Below are 17,542 nucleotides of genomic sequence, written 5' to 3'. Positions count from 1 at the left end.
CTCTCTCTCTGTGTGTCTCTCTCTCTCTGTGTCTCTCTCTCTCTGTCTGTCTGTCTGTCTGTCTGTCTGTCTGTCTGTCTGTCTGTCTCTCTCTCTCTCTCTCTCTCTCTGTCTGTCTGTCTGTCTCTCTCTCTCTCTCTGTCTCTCTCTCTCTCTGTCTCTGTCTCCCTCATACTCCTTCTTACCCCCATCCCCCTGGAATCCGTTAGATCCCATCACTCTGGACTCCTATCTCCCTATCCTCTCAGTCCTGAAGTCTTCGGACACCGATGATCTCAACCCCAGAGGGGCAGTGATTCTCAGACTGACATCTATTATGGATACAAAACAGTCCTAGACCTGTCCCACCGGCGCTCCTTTGGATCATTGGATTAATACTGACCAATGACAGGAACCCATGCCTAAACCTAAAACTTAGGACTGATACCTCAATTTAACCATGGGACCTCGGACCTAAACCCAACCCTCTTGCGATTTTGTATCTGACATATGGACCCTCAAGTAACCCTATCCCGACCCCTCACCCTAACCTCAACCATTTGGGACCTATACCTAAACCCAACCCCTCTATACCCTCTCCTCCCATCCTTGGCTTCTTTCTTTGGATGGTAGGTAGAGACTGACTAAGCCCTGTGGGCAACAGTGTTCCTCGCCCCGTGGGTGTCGACTCTGTATGGTCATCTCTCCTCTCCTCTCTCCTTTTTCTTCTCCCCTCTCTCGCACCCCCTCCTCATGCCTCACCACCCCCTGCCCCTCTATACCCTCTCCTCCCGTCCTGGGGACCTCCCTTTGGATGGTAGGCAGGGACTGACTAAGCCCTGTGGGCGACATTGTTCCTCGCCCCGTGGGTGTCGACTCTGTATGGTCATCTCTCCTCTCCCCTCTCGCTCTTTTTTTCTGTCTCCCTTTTTCTTTCTCTCTCTCTCTCTCTCTCTCTCTCTCTCTCTCTCTCTCTCTCCCTCATACTCCTTTCTTACCCCTATCCCCCTCCCCCTGGAATACGTTAAATCCCATCACCCTGGACTAATACTCTCCCTATCCTCAGTCTTAAAGTCTTCGGACACCGATTATCTCTTAACCCCTGGTGGGCAGTGATATTCAGACTGATATCCATCACTCATGAAGACCAAGGATCAGATTACTAGTTAATCTTTAGGACCTTTATATGATCCCAAAGTCTTCGGACACCAATGGTATCAACCCTGGGGGTCATAATACTGTTGGACGGATCGTCGATTCTCTCATATCTATATTTGGAGACGGGGTGAGTGAGATTTAAGAGCGAGTGCTTTCGTGGGGTCTCACCTTAACTGTGGTCCCGTCGGGGTCCCACAGGGTGTTTCCTCGTTAATGCTACCACACCTAACCCTAACCCTAACCCTGTCCCCTTATCCTAACCCCTCCCCTTCTTGCCTAATCCCAACCTTTTTTTCCCCCCCCCGTCTTTCTTTCTCCTTCTCCCCCCATATATACCCCCTCTTATTGTTATGTTATTACTTAGTTATATCATGTCTTGTCCTGTTTGTGTTATTGTTTTGTTGTTAAATTTATTTTAGAGGCTTAGATATAAGGGTTCCTGTGCCCGTGCCTACCGGACACCCCCTTGGGTGACCGGTCCCTTTCCCACTCTTTAAAAACCTAACCCTAAACCCTAAACCCTAACCCTAACCCTAACCCCCCCCCCCTAACCCTAACCCTGTTCGACCTCTTACCTAAACTTAAAAAATTACTATTCTCATTCTCAGAACAACTCCACCTAGGACCCTAAATCCTTTATCCCCACCCTTTCACCTTCCACATAAAACTTTGGGTTCTATACTCCATTTAACTCCTTGACTTCTCCCAAACTTAGGCCCATTTCCTCACCCACCTTAGACCTTTATTACATTAATGGACATTTTACAAAACAAACCCCCCCCCCCCTCTCTCTCTCTAAATATATCTCTCTCTCTTTCTCTACCCTTGGTCTGTGGGCCCACTTCTCTCAACAGTTTGGTTTGAATCTTCTCCTACGGTCCTTCACCCATGCCCCCACTCTTGAATGTATAACCCTATTCTCTCCTGACAGGTTATGTATACACCTACTTCTCACACACACACACGCGCTCCCTCCCTCTCTCTCTCCCTCTCTACTCTTTTCCCTAGACAATAATTCTGAATACCGCTTCTGGTGGGCTGGCAGGAGGGCACCGGGGTGACCACCATCCTCCTTCTTTGGTGTAGCCTCGAGGTCCCCTGTCAGTCCGTAGCCTAGGTTGGCCCTGGTTCCTGCTCATGTTTTATTTCCGTCACCTGACGAGTCCTGGGAGAGGACGAAACCGGTCGTGGCCAGTTAGGACCCCGTATATCCCTGCTTAATTTCTGGCATGGGCCCGGCAGGAGGCACCGCCCAGGGAATGGAGTCCTGCGTTTTTGACTACAACTTTTATTTGCTCTAACAGGAGCGCCTCTCTCTATACCTCTCTCACCCCACTCCCACCACATTTGTCTACATGGCTTTATCTTCATCGCACTCATGTGCAGTGAGGACAGGGCTATGATATTCATGTATCTTGTTTGTTAACCCCCTCCTTCCACAGCCCTGCATTTCCTTGGGGTCCTCCCCACATCTGCACCCGGGATTGGTATAGACTCTTAACTTTCCAGGTAGACCCTTTTTAGCTTTTCAGATTAAGTTAGCTACCCGGTCAAGGTAGGACACGCACTCACCCACAATGCACCCATACACCTCCACCCATGAGATGCACCCCAATCTCTCCTCCCACGTTCTTTAACCTTCACCTACTAATTTAGATCGAATCCTCTCGTCTCGTTGTTCGCATCAGTATGCGCCGTTCCTTTAATAATGATTAGTATCCTCTAGGACGCCCACTCATACGTTTGCCCCCTCTGTTTTATTCTTCTCATTTTTTAGCATGTCTGGAATTGACCGTCTCTATGGGAGGGATCCCCGCCAGACGTACGACCCCTACTCTAACCCCAACTCCTACTGGGGGGCTGTCTCCCACCCCTCCAACACGCGAGGCCACTTGCTTCCACCGCTCTCCGAGTTACCGACGTGCCCCCAGGGCAACACGCGGTTCCCCGGTCTCGCACCCCTCTCCTGGTTCCCGACGTGCCCCCAGGGCAACACGCGGGTCCCCGGTCGCGCACCTCTCTCCTGGTTCCCGACGTGCCCCCAGGGCAACACGCGGGTCCCCGGTCGCGCACCTCTCCTGGTTCCCGACGTGCCCCCAGGGCAACACGCGGGTCCCCCCCTGCGCACCAGTCGGGGTCCCTACGTGCCCGCAGGGCAACACGGGGGACCCCGTCTGCGATCCCTGCAGGACGCCAGGTGGCCCGACGTGCCCCTTGGGCGACGCGCAGAACCCCTACCGCGGCCCCTCCGGCCTACCAGATGCCCCGACGTGCCCCCAGGGCAACACGCGGGGCATACACAAGTGCTCCCCCTCAACAGTCTCGACCCAGACGCAACGCGGCACAGCCTGGACCACTGGACTGGGCCTCCAGTGGCCCCGCTGTGACCCCTACGCGACGCAAGCGTGGTGGCCGACCACACACACCGGCAGAACGCCGCATTAGAAGCCGCTTAGCTCGCACGCGCACTCTCGCAGGAAACACACCTTCCTCGGCGCGGGTCGGAGACGAGGACGCTGCAATCAGCCTCCCTCAGATGACTCCGACCGCGCCCGCCCACGCGGCCACCAAGGCAACTGTACCTGACACTCCACCGGGCCTACTGCAAATGTCGGCAGATAGATACGCGGTCAACATCCAACAGTCACGCCAGGTCTACGGCAAACCCACAACAGCGGTAGCAAAATCCATTCGCAAGCTCATAAAGACCACACACCACTACGGGGAGGTTAAGGCATACGTCATAGACGGCATACAACCACCAGGGCTCCTAGCGAAGGTTGACGAACTGGCCACGATATTTAGACCGTCATCGCCCACACACCAAAATTGGAGCCAACTCCAACATATCTCGACCAAGTTCATCCGAGACTCGTACCAGTCACTAGAGGAGCACTATCACAGGGTCGCGTCCGACATCACACGATCACTCAGAACGCGAGCTGCCACCTTCACAGACTGGCCCGACGCATGGGAGCTGGGAGTCAGATGGGCTACTCGCGATCTAGGAAATACCATCTCTCAGGCGACAATACGCCAGGCCATGTCTTCTCTACCAGGACACGTCTTTCCTTCTTCTCTTCTTCCCCCCTCTACGACCAACGCACTCTGGGCTCCTCCGGTCTCTGCAGCCAGACCCGTCAGACCCCAAATCACGCCCTCCATGATGCCGCGCGCGCTGTTCACGCCGCGCCGACCCCGTGTGGAACCTACGGCCACGGTCACACGGGCGAACAACGGTGCTGTGACTGAGGAGCCTCTGGCCCTCCCTGATCCTGATCAGGTCCGGGCTGTGGCCAGAACCCTCAGTCATACTACACTCTCTCCGGCTCCTGTTCCGATGGACACCTCCGAAGCAGACGGTATAGAGTGGAGTCAGCTAGATACGTCAGAATTGGCTACGTTCTCCCCTCGAATGGCATCTCCTGCCGCCCTGAACACACTACTCAGAGCACCTCTCGTCGAGGATAATGAACCCTCTCTCTCGGATCTGGCCTCTGCTCTGGACACGGGCGACCCCAATCTCTCTGGGCCCTCGCCACGCCCACCTCTTTCTACATCTCTCTCTCAACCTCTCTCTCCTCTCGCGCTTCCAATACCGTCACCGTCACCGGTCCACTCTTCTGAAGACGAGACTGATGATGTGAATCTACGTGAGGCACTGCTGGCGGGCCTCCCTCACTCCTCTGACCTCTTTGGTCCTCCTCTCTCTTCTGTATCTCCAAGCTTTCCGATTACCACAGCGGTGGCCGCCTTAGCGCCCGCACCCGGCCCCTCCCCCCTGGGAGCCCGGAGACGTACCCCACTTAACTTTCTCTCTGCCCACACCACTACTGCGGTTGCTGCCGTGACGCCCGCACCCGGCCCCTCCCCTCTGGAGGCCCGGAGACAAGTTCCGTCCAACTCTCTCTCATCTCACGGGGAAGCTGTTACTACGACGCCCGCACCCGGGTCTTCCTTAGTGGGAGCCTGGAGAATAGCCCCACTCACCACGGGTTCCGCCACACGCGCTGCCGACATGACAACCACCGCGCCACTAATACCACTCTGTACTAGACACGAACACAGCGGTAACAAGAACAGCTGGAGCCTAGTTCCGAGCAGACAGACCATAATAATGGGGGACTCCAACCTCCACCGTCTTCCGGCCATCGAGATAGAGACAGTGCAGGTCGACTGTTATCCGGGCGCGAGATTATACCACGCAATCAACATCCTCGCGAAAATCTCCGCCCCCGCCGTGCACGTGAAACGGGTAGTTTTGGCTTTCGGCCTCAATAATCGGACCACTGGCATCGACACCTCTACCAGACAAGCGATGACCATGTTCACCAAAGCCACTGCTGCCTTTCCTCACGCCTCTATCTCGATCCCTCTGATTAACACATCTCCTGGCCTGTCTACTCTCGAAAAGGAAACAATCGCAAGTCTCAACCGTTACCTAGCAGCACATGTGCTGATCATCCCTCTGCTACCTGCCGCGTCCTTTAGCACCGGCAGAGACCACATTCATTGGACGACTCCCACGGCTACGGCTATGCGCGCGCACTGGCTCAACCATTTAAACTAAATGGACCCTCTGACCAAGCCCAGGGGGAGAGGAAAGGCCTGATCAACCTTTCCTTCCACTTCAGACCCACGACAGCGCAGCGCAACCTTTTAGTCAAAGGCCTCTCTTTTGTTCCCACTCTCAACATCGCCGCGGGCGGCAGAAATCGTTTGTGCCTCGAGATAGCAAATTATCACCGCAGAGTTAAACTGGCCGCATATTTTGAAGACCGAGAACCTGTTAATATAACAGAGCGTCCACGTTTCTTTCCTAAGTCACGTTGGACTCCCAAGGACAGCCAGTTGCCTCCCGTGATACCTGCGTTGGTGAATGCAGATCTACACTCGGTAGACTCTCTCCCCAACCTGGACGCGGAAGCCCTTAACCTCACTAGTGAGGAAGTGAAGGCTTTGAGACAGCTGCGGGCAGACCCGCACCTTGTCATTAAGCCGGCTGATAAGGGCTCCGCAGTGGTTATCATGGATCGAGTGCACTACGTACGAGAAGCAGAGAGACAACTCAATATGCCAGAATACTACCGCAGATTAGACGAACCTTTGTTCACCACCACGGCCCGGGAGATCGATCGGATCCTCGTTTGCCTGGTGAGACTGGGATATCTCGTACCCAGACAAAGGTTATACCTGATGGGAGAAGGGGAGCCCAAACCTAGAAAGTTCTACCTCCTACCTAAAATCCACAAGGATCCAGCTTCCTGGCCCCTCCCCTATCAGACCCCAGCTGGGAGACCCATTGTATCTGACTGTGGTAGCGAGACCTATGGCATTTCGGAATATATTGACTCGTTCCTCAACCCGTTGTCCAACCAACACCCTAGCTATGTCAAGGACACCTATGACTTTATAGCCAAGGTTAGGGCAGCGAGACTCAACGAGAGTGACCTGCTTTTTTCTATGGATGTAGACAGCCTTTACACTAACATAGAGGCACCTGAGGGGTTGAGAGCAGTTCAACAAATGCTTACACTGAACCCTGCGGAGGGCCGCCCGGACAGGTATATCATGCAGCTGCTTGAACTCGCACTCACTAGAAACGACTTTGAATTCAATGGTAAACACTACCTTCAACTCAAAGGCGTGGCTATGGGGAAGAAGTTTGCCCCCGCTTATGCGGACATATATATGGCTATGTGGGAGGCAACGATTCTTCCCAAGTGCCCTCTCCAACCCTCACACTACCTCAGATACTTGGATGACATCTGGGGAGTGTGGCCACACTCCAGAGAGGCCTTTACTATGTTCGTTAACATCCTCAATTCTCATCACAACTCTATTAAGGTCAAATATGTACTCAGCGATAACAGCATGGATTTTCTGGATACCACGACCTTTAAAGGAGTGGATTTCCCTACATCCCACTGTTTGGACGTTAAGGTGTTTTTCAAAGAGACCGATACACACGCTCTGCTGCACAGAGACAGCTACCACCCGAAACACACATTTCCTGGGGTAGTCAAATCACAGCTACTGCGGTTCCATAGAATTTGCACACGGCATAGTGACTTCCTGGCAGCCAAACAAACCCTCTACCAGGTCCTGGCCCAGAGGGGTTATCCACGCAGTCTCCTACGTCAAGTCTCTAGAACTTTTCTAGAAGTCTCGCAACGTGAAGACACACTCGCTATCCCTCTGGTTACCACGTTCGGACGCCGTAATCGGCTCCTGAACCGCAGATTAAAACAGAATCTGCTCACGCACCTGTGAGGCTCGGGCGTGTTGGAAGGGGCCACCCTCATCTCGGCCTATAAGAAAAACCGCAGTGTGGGCGAGTTCCTGGTCCAAAGTGGCCTCAGACCACTCAGCCGAATACCGCAGCCGACACACACACACTTTTCACCTCTCGCTGCCATTCAGTGTCGGGCACTCAAGGCCAGGCTTGCAGTAGCCTCCCTGCCACCATCGACTTGTAACGTAGTGTATGTGATCACGTGCAGTGCATGCGGCTTACGATATGTCGGCGAGACTAGTAATTCTCTTCAACAACGCCTCACCCAACATCTATATAATATCAATAACCACCGGAACCTAGACTCACACCTTGTCCCCCACTTCCTGAGACACGGAGCCGAATCTCTTAGCATGAGCGGCCTGGAACATAACCCAGAGTGGACGCGTAGACAAAGACAGGCCGGTGAGAGAAAATGGGTATGGAGGCTCTCCTCCCTACATCCTGAGGGCCTTAACGTCCGCACCTGAGTATATGACCTTAACCTCAAATTGGACAACGAGTGCCACAGGGAAAACTTCAACGCTTGGACCCTGTACTGATCACGGCACTCATACTCCTATCTGACAACATCCCCTTCGTTTACTATTACTACTAACCTTATTACAATCTAAAGACATTTACCTGGACCCCTTTGGGATCGGGACTCTAAGGATTCATACAATAATTAGAATATTAACTAAGCTTCAAACACTTAAGGACCTTCATATACTCTGAGGGCGTTTACTTTGTCCCCAGGTGGATAGAGACCCTTCAGACAATAAATTCTCCTAATGACACTATAAGAATAATGTTTACTCGGTCCCCTGGAGGACAGGAACCCTCAGGACTACAATTTTCACTGATAATACCAACATATTTTTCAAGACTTATGTTTTTGACTTTTGACCTCCACGATACTAAGAATCCTGATGAGAACCAGTCCACTAGTAATAATCCAAAAACCCGTAGCATACTCCCAATGGTGCTTACCTGAAAGCAAGGACCCTGAAATCAGCCAATACTATTATGGAGATTACTCACATCTATTAATACTCTGATGATGTTAACCACGACCCCCTCTGGGTCGGGACTCTGATGAGAATCCAGTTTACCAACAATAGCCAACACTCGGACTATAAAAGTGAGAAGAGGATTTTCATTTCATTATTTTTGCCATTTAATGACTCTGCACCTGTCATCTAGGATCCTCCCCGCCTAACCAAGAAACTTTAAGAGACCTTCAGTGTTTACACATTAGGACCCCCCACATCCTGGTTTTCTCATCACAACTATCGGCTGCGGTACTTTTGAATCCGCACCGAGGGGCTTTTTCTGACTCTGAGCACGCTTCCGCATTAACCCTGCTACCAGAACATGTCTAGTGGATTCGGAGACGGCTATCCATGTGCTCGACCTATACTCATAGATTATGCATTGTTTCTTGTTGTATATTTGTGTGTTATTATCCCTCTGAGTGTTCCTCACTCACCTTGTGTCGAGTGGCGAGCATTTCAGGGGCACCCGGCCTGGGTTCCCTTCGGGGTTCCTGGAGGGGCCTAGCCCCTGTTCGGATGTGGTGGATGACTCAGCATTGGCATAGCGAGTGCCTCAGTCCTGAGCCTAAGTGGGTCGAAGTACTGAACTACTGGGCTCGGGGGATTTTCAGACATAAAACCTAACCCTAACCCTAACCCGCCCTTTAAACCCACCCTACCTTCCCATCCCCACCCCACCTTTAATCCCCTTCCCAGTTTCCCACTGGGTGCTGACCCGCCCTTTAATCCCACTACCCTCACCCCCCCGGCCCCACCACCCACAACCAACACCGGCACACCGTTCACCTCAGACACCGTCACGGACCCGTTAATAATCATTCCCCTAGTCACCACATTTTCACACAAAACTCGACCCCTACAACATGCATTCAAACAAAACTTCACCACAGCTCAACGCACATACCCCGCACTAAAACCCTACAGGATCATTTCGGCATACAGAAAAAATAAAAGCTTACAGAACATACTCATACACACCAAATTCAGCACCATGCCCTCTCCAGCAGCCAAACCTCATACATTTCATTATAAATACAGAAAATTCATTACAAACCCTCACAGTCACACATCAGCTCCAGTCCCGGACAACCTCACCTTACAAACCTCGAACGCCGTATACATCATGACCTGCACCCTCTGCCACAAACACTACGTAGGAGAAACCGGTTCATCAATAGACACTAGGCTCAAACAACACCTATACAACATCTCACGGGCACACCTACAAACAACACTCGTCACACACTTCCAGGAGCACCCCGTCACTCACCTCATCATATCTGGTGTGGAGTCGGGGTCCGGGTGGTCCAGTTGACAGCGGAAACACGCCGAAAGAAAATGGATCACACAGTTAAACACAATTACACCCCTGGGACTGAATGAAAAAACATAACACTCTTCATCTCATACAAGACCTGCTTCACACAACATATACATATACACACTCATACATATTCTTACACATACATTACCCAAAAAAATAATATACACACACATAACTTACCTGGCTATGTATCCATACACACACCTACCTTGGTCCTCCAATTCTCAGCACCATCCACTCAGCCACCACCACACAGCACCTGTAAAAGAAAACACACATTATTTCACAAAACCTCTTTGTTGTAGTTCTGTTTTTCTTCCTCTCTTTTGTTTTATACTTTCAACACAGGAATGATAGGCCCGTGCTCCCTAAGACCGTCCAGTTTTTCTTTTTACCCTACCCTAACCCAAACCTAACCCTAACCCAAACCAGCATGGCAACGCCCCCTTTCTGTGACAAACCAGGAAGTGTTTTGCGCGGAGAGCAGGTGGAGAGTGTTTGTTCAGAGTACGTTTTTGTCGTCATACCGTGTTATTTCGTCTCTTTCTCTTATTTTTGCACGTGAATAGTTTGGTGTTTTTTGTTAGTTGTCTTTCCCCCAACAGCTGTTGCTGTTTGGGGGACTTTTTTGTGTTGTGTGTTTTGGTCGGCTAGCATGGCAACGAACGCAGGATTGGAAATGACAACGAAACAGCATACAGACGAAAGGAATGAAGGAGAAAGCACACAAGGAGGATCGGATGGACAAAGGAATGACGAACGACGGGCCAAGGACAAAGAGGCTGGACCTGCAACAACTATGTCTGCTGAAGGTGGACGAAAGGAGAAAGGCAAGGAGGAGGAGAGCGCGACAGAGAGACAGAAAAATACGGAAAGGAACTGACCGTGGAAGTGGTGGTTGAGGGAACGGAGAATGTTTCCATGATGGACTTATTAAAGGAGGTGAAAAAGGAGTGTGGAGTGGTGATGGGCTGCAGGAAGAGAGGAGACAGAACATATGAGCTGACAATGAAGGACATTGAAGCTAAGGAGAAGTTGATGGACGGCATTAGGGTGAGAGGGGCTTTGGTGCACGCAAGTGACATTGTTAATAATGAGATGGTGGTCTCCTTCATCAACTTGCCGGTCTATTTGCCGGATGGCAAGATTCTGGCGAAACTGGAGGAGTGGGGAGTACGGGCCATCTCGCCTCTTAAGCGGCGAGTGTGGCCCGGAACGGAGATTGTCGATGGAACGCGGTTTTTAAAGGTGCGGTTCACGGAGCAGGTTCGTTCGCTCCCATACTCCACCAAGTTTGACACTTTAAGAGGTACGGAATACTTCCGTGTTATTCATGATCGGCAGGTGCGGGTCTGCAGGCTCTGCATCAAGCCGGGGCACATTTTTAAAGACTGCCCGGAATTTAAATGCTTCAGATGTGGCGAGCGTGGGCATTATGCGAGGGAGTGTGACACGCGGAACGGAGAGGACAGAGAGGAATTGGTGGGCGAGGAGGAGGAGGGGGTTGGCGAGCTCGTGCCAAAACAGAGCCCAAGAGTAGAGGCCGGTAGCGAGGTCGGAGGAGACGAAGAGGGACAGGAAGACGCATCCGACGAGCGGGACCGGGAAACTGAAATGGAGCAGGACGAATGGGGAGAGGAGAGCATGGAGCAAGGCGGTGGCAGAAAGCAGAAGAGGGCCGGAGCAACAGCTAAGAAGGAGAAGAAGCGGCGGAAGGCATTCGAGAAAAGAAGGGAGGAGAAGGGCGAGGATGTGGAGGGGAGGCCACAGAGGTACAGAGGAGCACGAAAGGAGGTGGAGGTGGAGGAGGAGGGGGCGTTGAAGGACGCAGTCGCTAATGCACAACGACGGTGTACCATGAGGGGAACTGAGATGGACAAGAGACGGGGGCTGCTGAGTGGCGAACAGCTGGGAAGTGGCAAGTAACTATTTTGATGATGGGTTATATTTATTATTATTTTTGTTTAGCTTTCATGGCCACTGTAACTTCCATAAATGTAAATGGGTTAAGGGACAGGAGAAAAATGAAGGGTTTACTGTATGTGTACAGGAGTGATATAATGTGCATACAGGAGACAAATTGGGATGAGGGGAGAGTGGAGGTAATGAGGGAGGAATGGGAGGGTGAAATGTTTTATAATAATGGGGCGAGTAATGCAAGAGGGGTAGCAATACTAATTAAAAAGGATAAGGTGGATGACATAAGGGAGGTGTATAGGGATCAAGCAGGGAGGGTTTTGGCAATAGAATTTACGTATCGGAAAGTGGATTTCAGACTTATTAATATATATGTGCCTAATGTGGAAATGGATAAGAGGAGTATTATAGAGGAGGTGAAAGAGTTAATAGTGGGGAGGTGTATTGTCGTGGGGGACTTCAATATTAAATGTAGCAGATTAGACATCGGTAAGGGTGTAGAACTTAGAGGGGACAAGTCGAGAGCTATGCTATTGGAGATGATGGCAGACAAAGGCCTTGTGGATGTATGGAGATATGAGAATCCAGAGAAGAGAGAATTCACGAGGAGGCAGATGAGGGAGGGGGTGCTAAAGCAGAGTAGAATAGATTTAGTTTTAGTGCAGGCGGACAGCATTAGGTATATAGATAGATTTAGACATCATGGAAATAGTTTTAGCGATCACGATGGGGTAAGGTTTACAATTAAGATAGGGGGTGGGGAGGTAGGGGGGGGGGGTGTGGATCTTGAATGCGGGGTATGTCAGTGAAGAGGAGTACAGGCAGCAGATTAAGGGGCTGTTGGATAGAGAGAATGAGAGGAGGGCAGGTTATGCAGAGTGCGACGGTATGGACAATGGAGTGGGGGAGAGATGGGAGAGAATGAAGAATGGGATTAAATCGATTAGTATTCGGTATAGCAAGAGGAGGAAAGAAAGGATGATGAGGGAAGAGAACGTTTTGAGGGAAAGATTGGGGGTGGAGTTAGGGAAGGCAGAGGATGAGGAAGGGTACAGCATGGAGAAGTATTTAGAGGTAAAGATGGAGCTGGATAGGTTTGAGAAGGAGAAGTGCAGGGGAGCAATTTTGAGGAGCAAGGCAAAATATACTCTGGAAGGTGAGAGGTGTACCGTTTTTTTTCTGGGTTTAGAAAAAAGAAAGCGGAGTAGGGCATATATATAATCAATAATAAGGATGGGGTGGCAACAGAGGATTATGTGGAGATATTGGAGAGGGTGCAAGAGTTTTATGGGGAGTTGTATAAAAAGGGGGGGGTAGATGAGGGTAGTATAGATGAGGTGTTGGATAGCGTGCAGAGCAAGGTGAGTGAGACGGATAGGGTGTGGTGTGATAGAGAAATAAGTGAATCAGAGGTGATAGAAGCAATTGGAGGTTTGACAAGTGGGAAAAGCCCAGGGAGTGACGGGATAGGGATTGAGTGGTACAAAGAGTATAAGAATGAGGTAGCACCAATTTTGGTGGAGGTGTTTAGAGGGATGGAGAGGACAGGGTTAGTACAGGATAGAATGGTGGAAGGGGTGATAACAATTTTATATAAGAAAGGTAGCAGACTAGATCTAGGGAATTATAGGCCGATTAGTTTAATGAATGTGGATTATAAGATCCTGACCAAAGTGTTAGCCAATAGGGTGAAGAGAGTAATCGGGGAGATAGTGCAGCCAACACAGAGTTATAGTGTACCGGGTAGGGATATAGCGGACACAATAGGGACAGTTAGGGATGTGATAGAGTATATGAAGAGGGATGGGATAGGGGGGGTAGTGGTGGGGATAGACTGGAACAAGGCGTTTGATAGGGTAGAGCACGAGTTTCTGTTTAGGGTGTTAGAGAAGTTTGGGTTTGGAGAGAAGCTGGTGGGATGGGTAAGGAGGTTATACGGGGGTGCACAGAGTTGTATAAAGGTGAATGGGGTTTTGACAGACAGGTTTGTGATAGGGAGGTCAGTGAGGCAGGGGTGTCCGCTGTCAGCACTACTGTATGCTATAGTGGTAGAGCCACTGGCTACACTCATTAAGGAAGATGACAGGGTGGAGGGGATAGTTTTGCCATATGGAGGGAGGTGTGTCATAAATCACTATGCAGATGACACAACAATCACGGTTAGGGATGGAGGGAGTGTGAGGAGGGTGTTGGAGTTGGTGGAGAAGTATGGTAGAGCATCAGGGGCAAAGATCAATAAAGACAAGTCCGAAATTATGTATATAGGAAGGGTAGAGAGAGTAGAGGTGGGGCTACGGGTGGAAGAGGCATACATGAGGGTGTTGGGTGTAAATTTGGGTGTGGATAGCGAGGGGGCTAGGAATGCCACATGGACAGGGGTGATAAGTAAAATAGGAACTGTATGCAATGCATGGAGGGCGAGGAAGTTGAGGTTGAAAGGGAAGGTGGTTGTGGTGAATAGTATGTTGATGTCAATATGTGTGTATGTGATGAGTGTGATGGAAATGCCAGCATGGGTGATGAATGAGCTGAACAAAATTGTGTGTAACTTTATTTGGGAAGGGAAAGGGGTGAAGATTGCACAGAAAACACTTGTGGGGAGGAGAGGGAAGGGGGGTTTAAAGTTAATAGATCTGGAAATAAAAAGAAAAGCCATGAGAATTAGGACTGTGCAAAAATATATGATGGGAAGGTGTCAATATGGTTGGAAGGAAATGCTGAAAAAGTACATTAATGATGTGGGAGGGATGGGGGAGAATGGTTGGTTTATGGGGTTTAAGCCGTCAATGACGGTGGGGATACCTGAGTTTTACCGGGAGGTGTTGGAGGCGTGGAGATGTCTGTTACCTAAAATGGAATATGATTGCGATGAGATGCAGAGCTTTGTAAATCTGCCACTGTTTTTAAATGAAAAAATAAAATGTAACAACAGGACTTTGCATGTACCCCAATTTATGGAAGGTGGGATTAGGCAGGTGAGAGATGTGATGAATGAGGTGATCCCAGGATTCCTCAGAGGGAACTGTATTTATCATTCTGTATGTGAAGTGGAGGGGATGGAGTGTAGAGTAAAAGTAAGAAAGATTTATGAAAGGATTAAATTGAGCCTGCCAGTGGAGTGGGTCGACCTCATAAAGGGTGGGTGTGTAGGCCGGGAAGCAGGAGACTTGCCTGAGCTATATGTAATGGAGGAGGGGGTGAAGTGTAAAATGAAAAATATGTCTGTGAAGAAAGTATATGGATGGTTGATAGATGAGGTGTTTAAAGAGCCAGCAGCAGAAAGGGTGTGGAGGAGAGTGTTTGTGGGATATGAGGTGGGAAAAATATGGTCTAATATCAATGTGAAATATAACAGTATTGACTGTGATAACAATGATTTCCTCATGAGGCACAACAGAATCTATACTAATGTGGTCTTGCATGAAATTAATGAGGAGGTAAATGCTATGTGTGATGTCTGTGAAGGTGGCCGTGAGAGTTTTATTCATTATTTTCTGGAGTGTGACAGTTTGATGGAATTTTTCGAATTTCTTAAAACACTGCTGAAGGACAATTGGGCAATGGAGTTAGGCGTGGAGGATGGGTGGAGGACTTTATTTTTATTTGGGGTTGTTGGGAAGAGGAAGGGGGTGAATGTTGGTGTACTGAATTATGTCTTAAGTCATGCCCGGCACGCTGTAGTGCTTAGACGGAACTATGCACATTTTGAAGGGAGGACAGTGAATATTAAGCATCTGTTTAAAGCTATAATGAAAAGGGATGTAGGAATGGTGTGTAAATATGGCGGGGAGGAAGTAACAGACTTTTTCGTGAGTGGGAATTCACTGATAAAGGAAGTGGATGGGGGAGGCATTTGCTTTAATTGGGGAACGAATGTCGATGGGTGAGTCTGTGTTGATGTTATTGGAAATGGGGAGAAAAAAAAATGTGGGAAATAGTAAGTAAAAGCATTGTGCTTGTAAACTTGTGAATTTGTGAACTGTAAAAAACATTAATAAAAAGATTTAAAAAAAAAGGCGCTGCGTTCAGGTTGCAGTCTCTTCTGGAGGCGTGGGTTCGAATCCCACTTCTGACATCCCAAGGGTCTCGCTGTGGGTTCACGGGGCGTATTTGATCCTTTGCATTCAAGCGTGGCGGCGCAATTTTTGGGTTGCCATTGTCAAGTCAGCGTAGCGTCGAGATTCCGAGCGAGCTGAAGAAATGGCAAAAGGTGAGGTGAAAACGTTGCAGGCTGCCGAGCGGCCAGATGGAGTCGCGACGAGGGACATCCTGCACAAAGCCGCCGTGATGTGCTTTTTGTCATGTGGTGCTTTGATGTGGCCCCTCTCAAGCCAGCGTAGAGTTTTCAATGTTCTTTTTGTCATGTGGTGCTGTGATGTGGCCTGGCGGCTGTCGGTTGTGTCTACGGTGGGGAACGCCTTGGCGTGACAACGCAGAGACCGGTGTAGTCGTGGCCGAGTGGTTAAGGCGATGGACTAGAAATCCTTTGGGGTCTCCCCGCGCAGGTTCGAATCCTGACGACTACGGGCGGCCTTTATGATCTGAGCGGATGAGATCGAGTTTCTTAGTCGTTCGCAAACATCAGGGGCTGTCTTCGGTTGCGCTGAGGTTGACACATTTCTCGTTTTGGGGCCCTGAACCCTCACAGACAGAGACACAGACAAGGAGTGGAACCCTAACCACACTTGAAATACTTGCGCATTCATGGCCGCACCATTAAGGCAGTGGACGCGTTTGCCTTTTGAGGACGTGCTCTGCAAGGTTTGGGCCTAATCTGCTCAAGGAGTCAGGGTGGCAGAGCGGTCTAGGGCGCTGCGTTCAGGTCGTAGTCTCTTCTGGAGGCGTGGGTTCGAATCCCACTTCTGACATCCCAAGGGTCTCGCTGTGGGTTCACGGGGCGTATTTAATCCTTTGCATTCAAGCGTGGCGGCGCAATTTTTGGGTTGCCATTGTCAAGTCAGCGTAGCGTCGAGATTCCGAGCGAGCTGAAGAAATGGCAAAAGGTGACGTGAAAACGTTGCGGCAAGATGGAGTCGCGACGAGGGACATCCTGCACAAAGCCGCCGTGATGTGCTTTTTGTCATGTGGTGCTTTAATGTGGCCCCTCTCAAGCCAGCGTAGCGTCGGGGTTCCAATTTTCTTTTTGTCATGTGATGCTTTGATGTGGCCCCTCTCAAGCCAGCGTAGCGTCGAGTTTTCAATGTTCTTTTTGTCATGTGGTGCTGTGATGTGGCCTGGCGGCTGTCGGTTGTGTCTACGGTGGGGAACGCCTTGGCGTGACAATGCAAAGACCGGTGTAGTCGTGGCCGAGTGGTTAAGGCGATGGACTAGAAATCCATTGGGGTCTCCCCGCGCAGGTTCGAATCCTGCCGACTACGGGCGGCCTTTTTGATCTGAGCGGATGAGATCGAGTTTCTTAGTCGTTCGCAAACGTCAGGGGCTGTCTTCGGTTGCGCTGAGGTTGACACATTTCTTGTTTTGGGGCCCTGAACCCTCACAGACAGAGACACCGACAAGGAGTGGAACCCTAACCACACTTGAAATACTTGCGCATTCATGGCCGCACCATTAAGGCAGTGGACGCGTTTGCCTTTTGAGGACGTGCTCTGCAAGGTTTGGGCCTAACCTGCTCAAGGAGTCAGGATGGCCGAGCGATCTAAGGCGCTGCGTTCAGGTCGCAGTCTCTTCTGGAGGCGTGGGTTCGAATCCCACTTCTGACATCCCAAGGTTCTCGCTGTGGGTTCACGGGGTGTATTTGATCCATTGCATTCAAGCGTGGCGGCGCAATTTTTGGGTTGCCATTGTCAAGTCAGCGTAGCGTCGAGATTCCGA

At 50.3% G+C, this 17,542-nt stretch overlaps 1 protein-coding gene and 3 non-coding genes across 4 annotated transcripts in view; 3 read left to right on the top strand and 1 right to left on the bottom strand.

The window, feature by feature from the left end:
• Nucleotides 1–13,593: 13,593 nt before the first annotated feature.
• LOC134029306 (uncharacterized) overlaps nt 13,594–17,542 on the bottom strand; it is a 10,716-nt gene continuing 6,767 nt past the window's right edge. The window contains exon 3 of the mRNA XM_062473391.1: nt 13,594–13,620. Coding sequence (XP_062329375.1) covers nt 13,594–13,620 — 27 coding nt within the window. The remainder of the gene's footprint in view (nt 13,621–17,542) is intronic.
• Nucleotides 16,155–16,236, top strand: trnas-aga (transfer RNA serine (anticodon AGA)). Its single transcript has one exon. It is a non-coding gene; the product is annotated as a tRNA-Ser (tRNA).
• Nucleotides 17,007–17,088, top strand: trnas-aga (transfer RNA serine (anticodon AGA)). Its single transcript has one exon. It is a non-coding gene; the product is annotated as a tRNA-Ser (tRNA).
• Nucleotides 17,348–17,430, top strand: trnal-cag (transfer RNA leucine (anticodon CAG)). The gene has a single exon. It is a non-coding gene; the product is annotated as a tRNA-Leu (tRNA).

Source organism: Osmerus eperlanus, chromosome 11 (genome assembly GCF_963692335.1).
Source record: "Osmerus eperlanus chromosome 11, fOsmEpe2.1, whole genome shotgun sequence".
NCBI classification, from domain to species: Eukaryota; Metazoa; Chordata; class Actinopteri; order Osmeriformes; family Osmeridae; genus Osmerus; species Osmerus eperlanus.
Note: the sequence above shows the minus strand (reverse complement) of the source record. Positions and strands in the feature narration are given on the sequence as shown.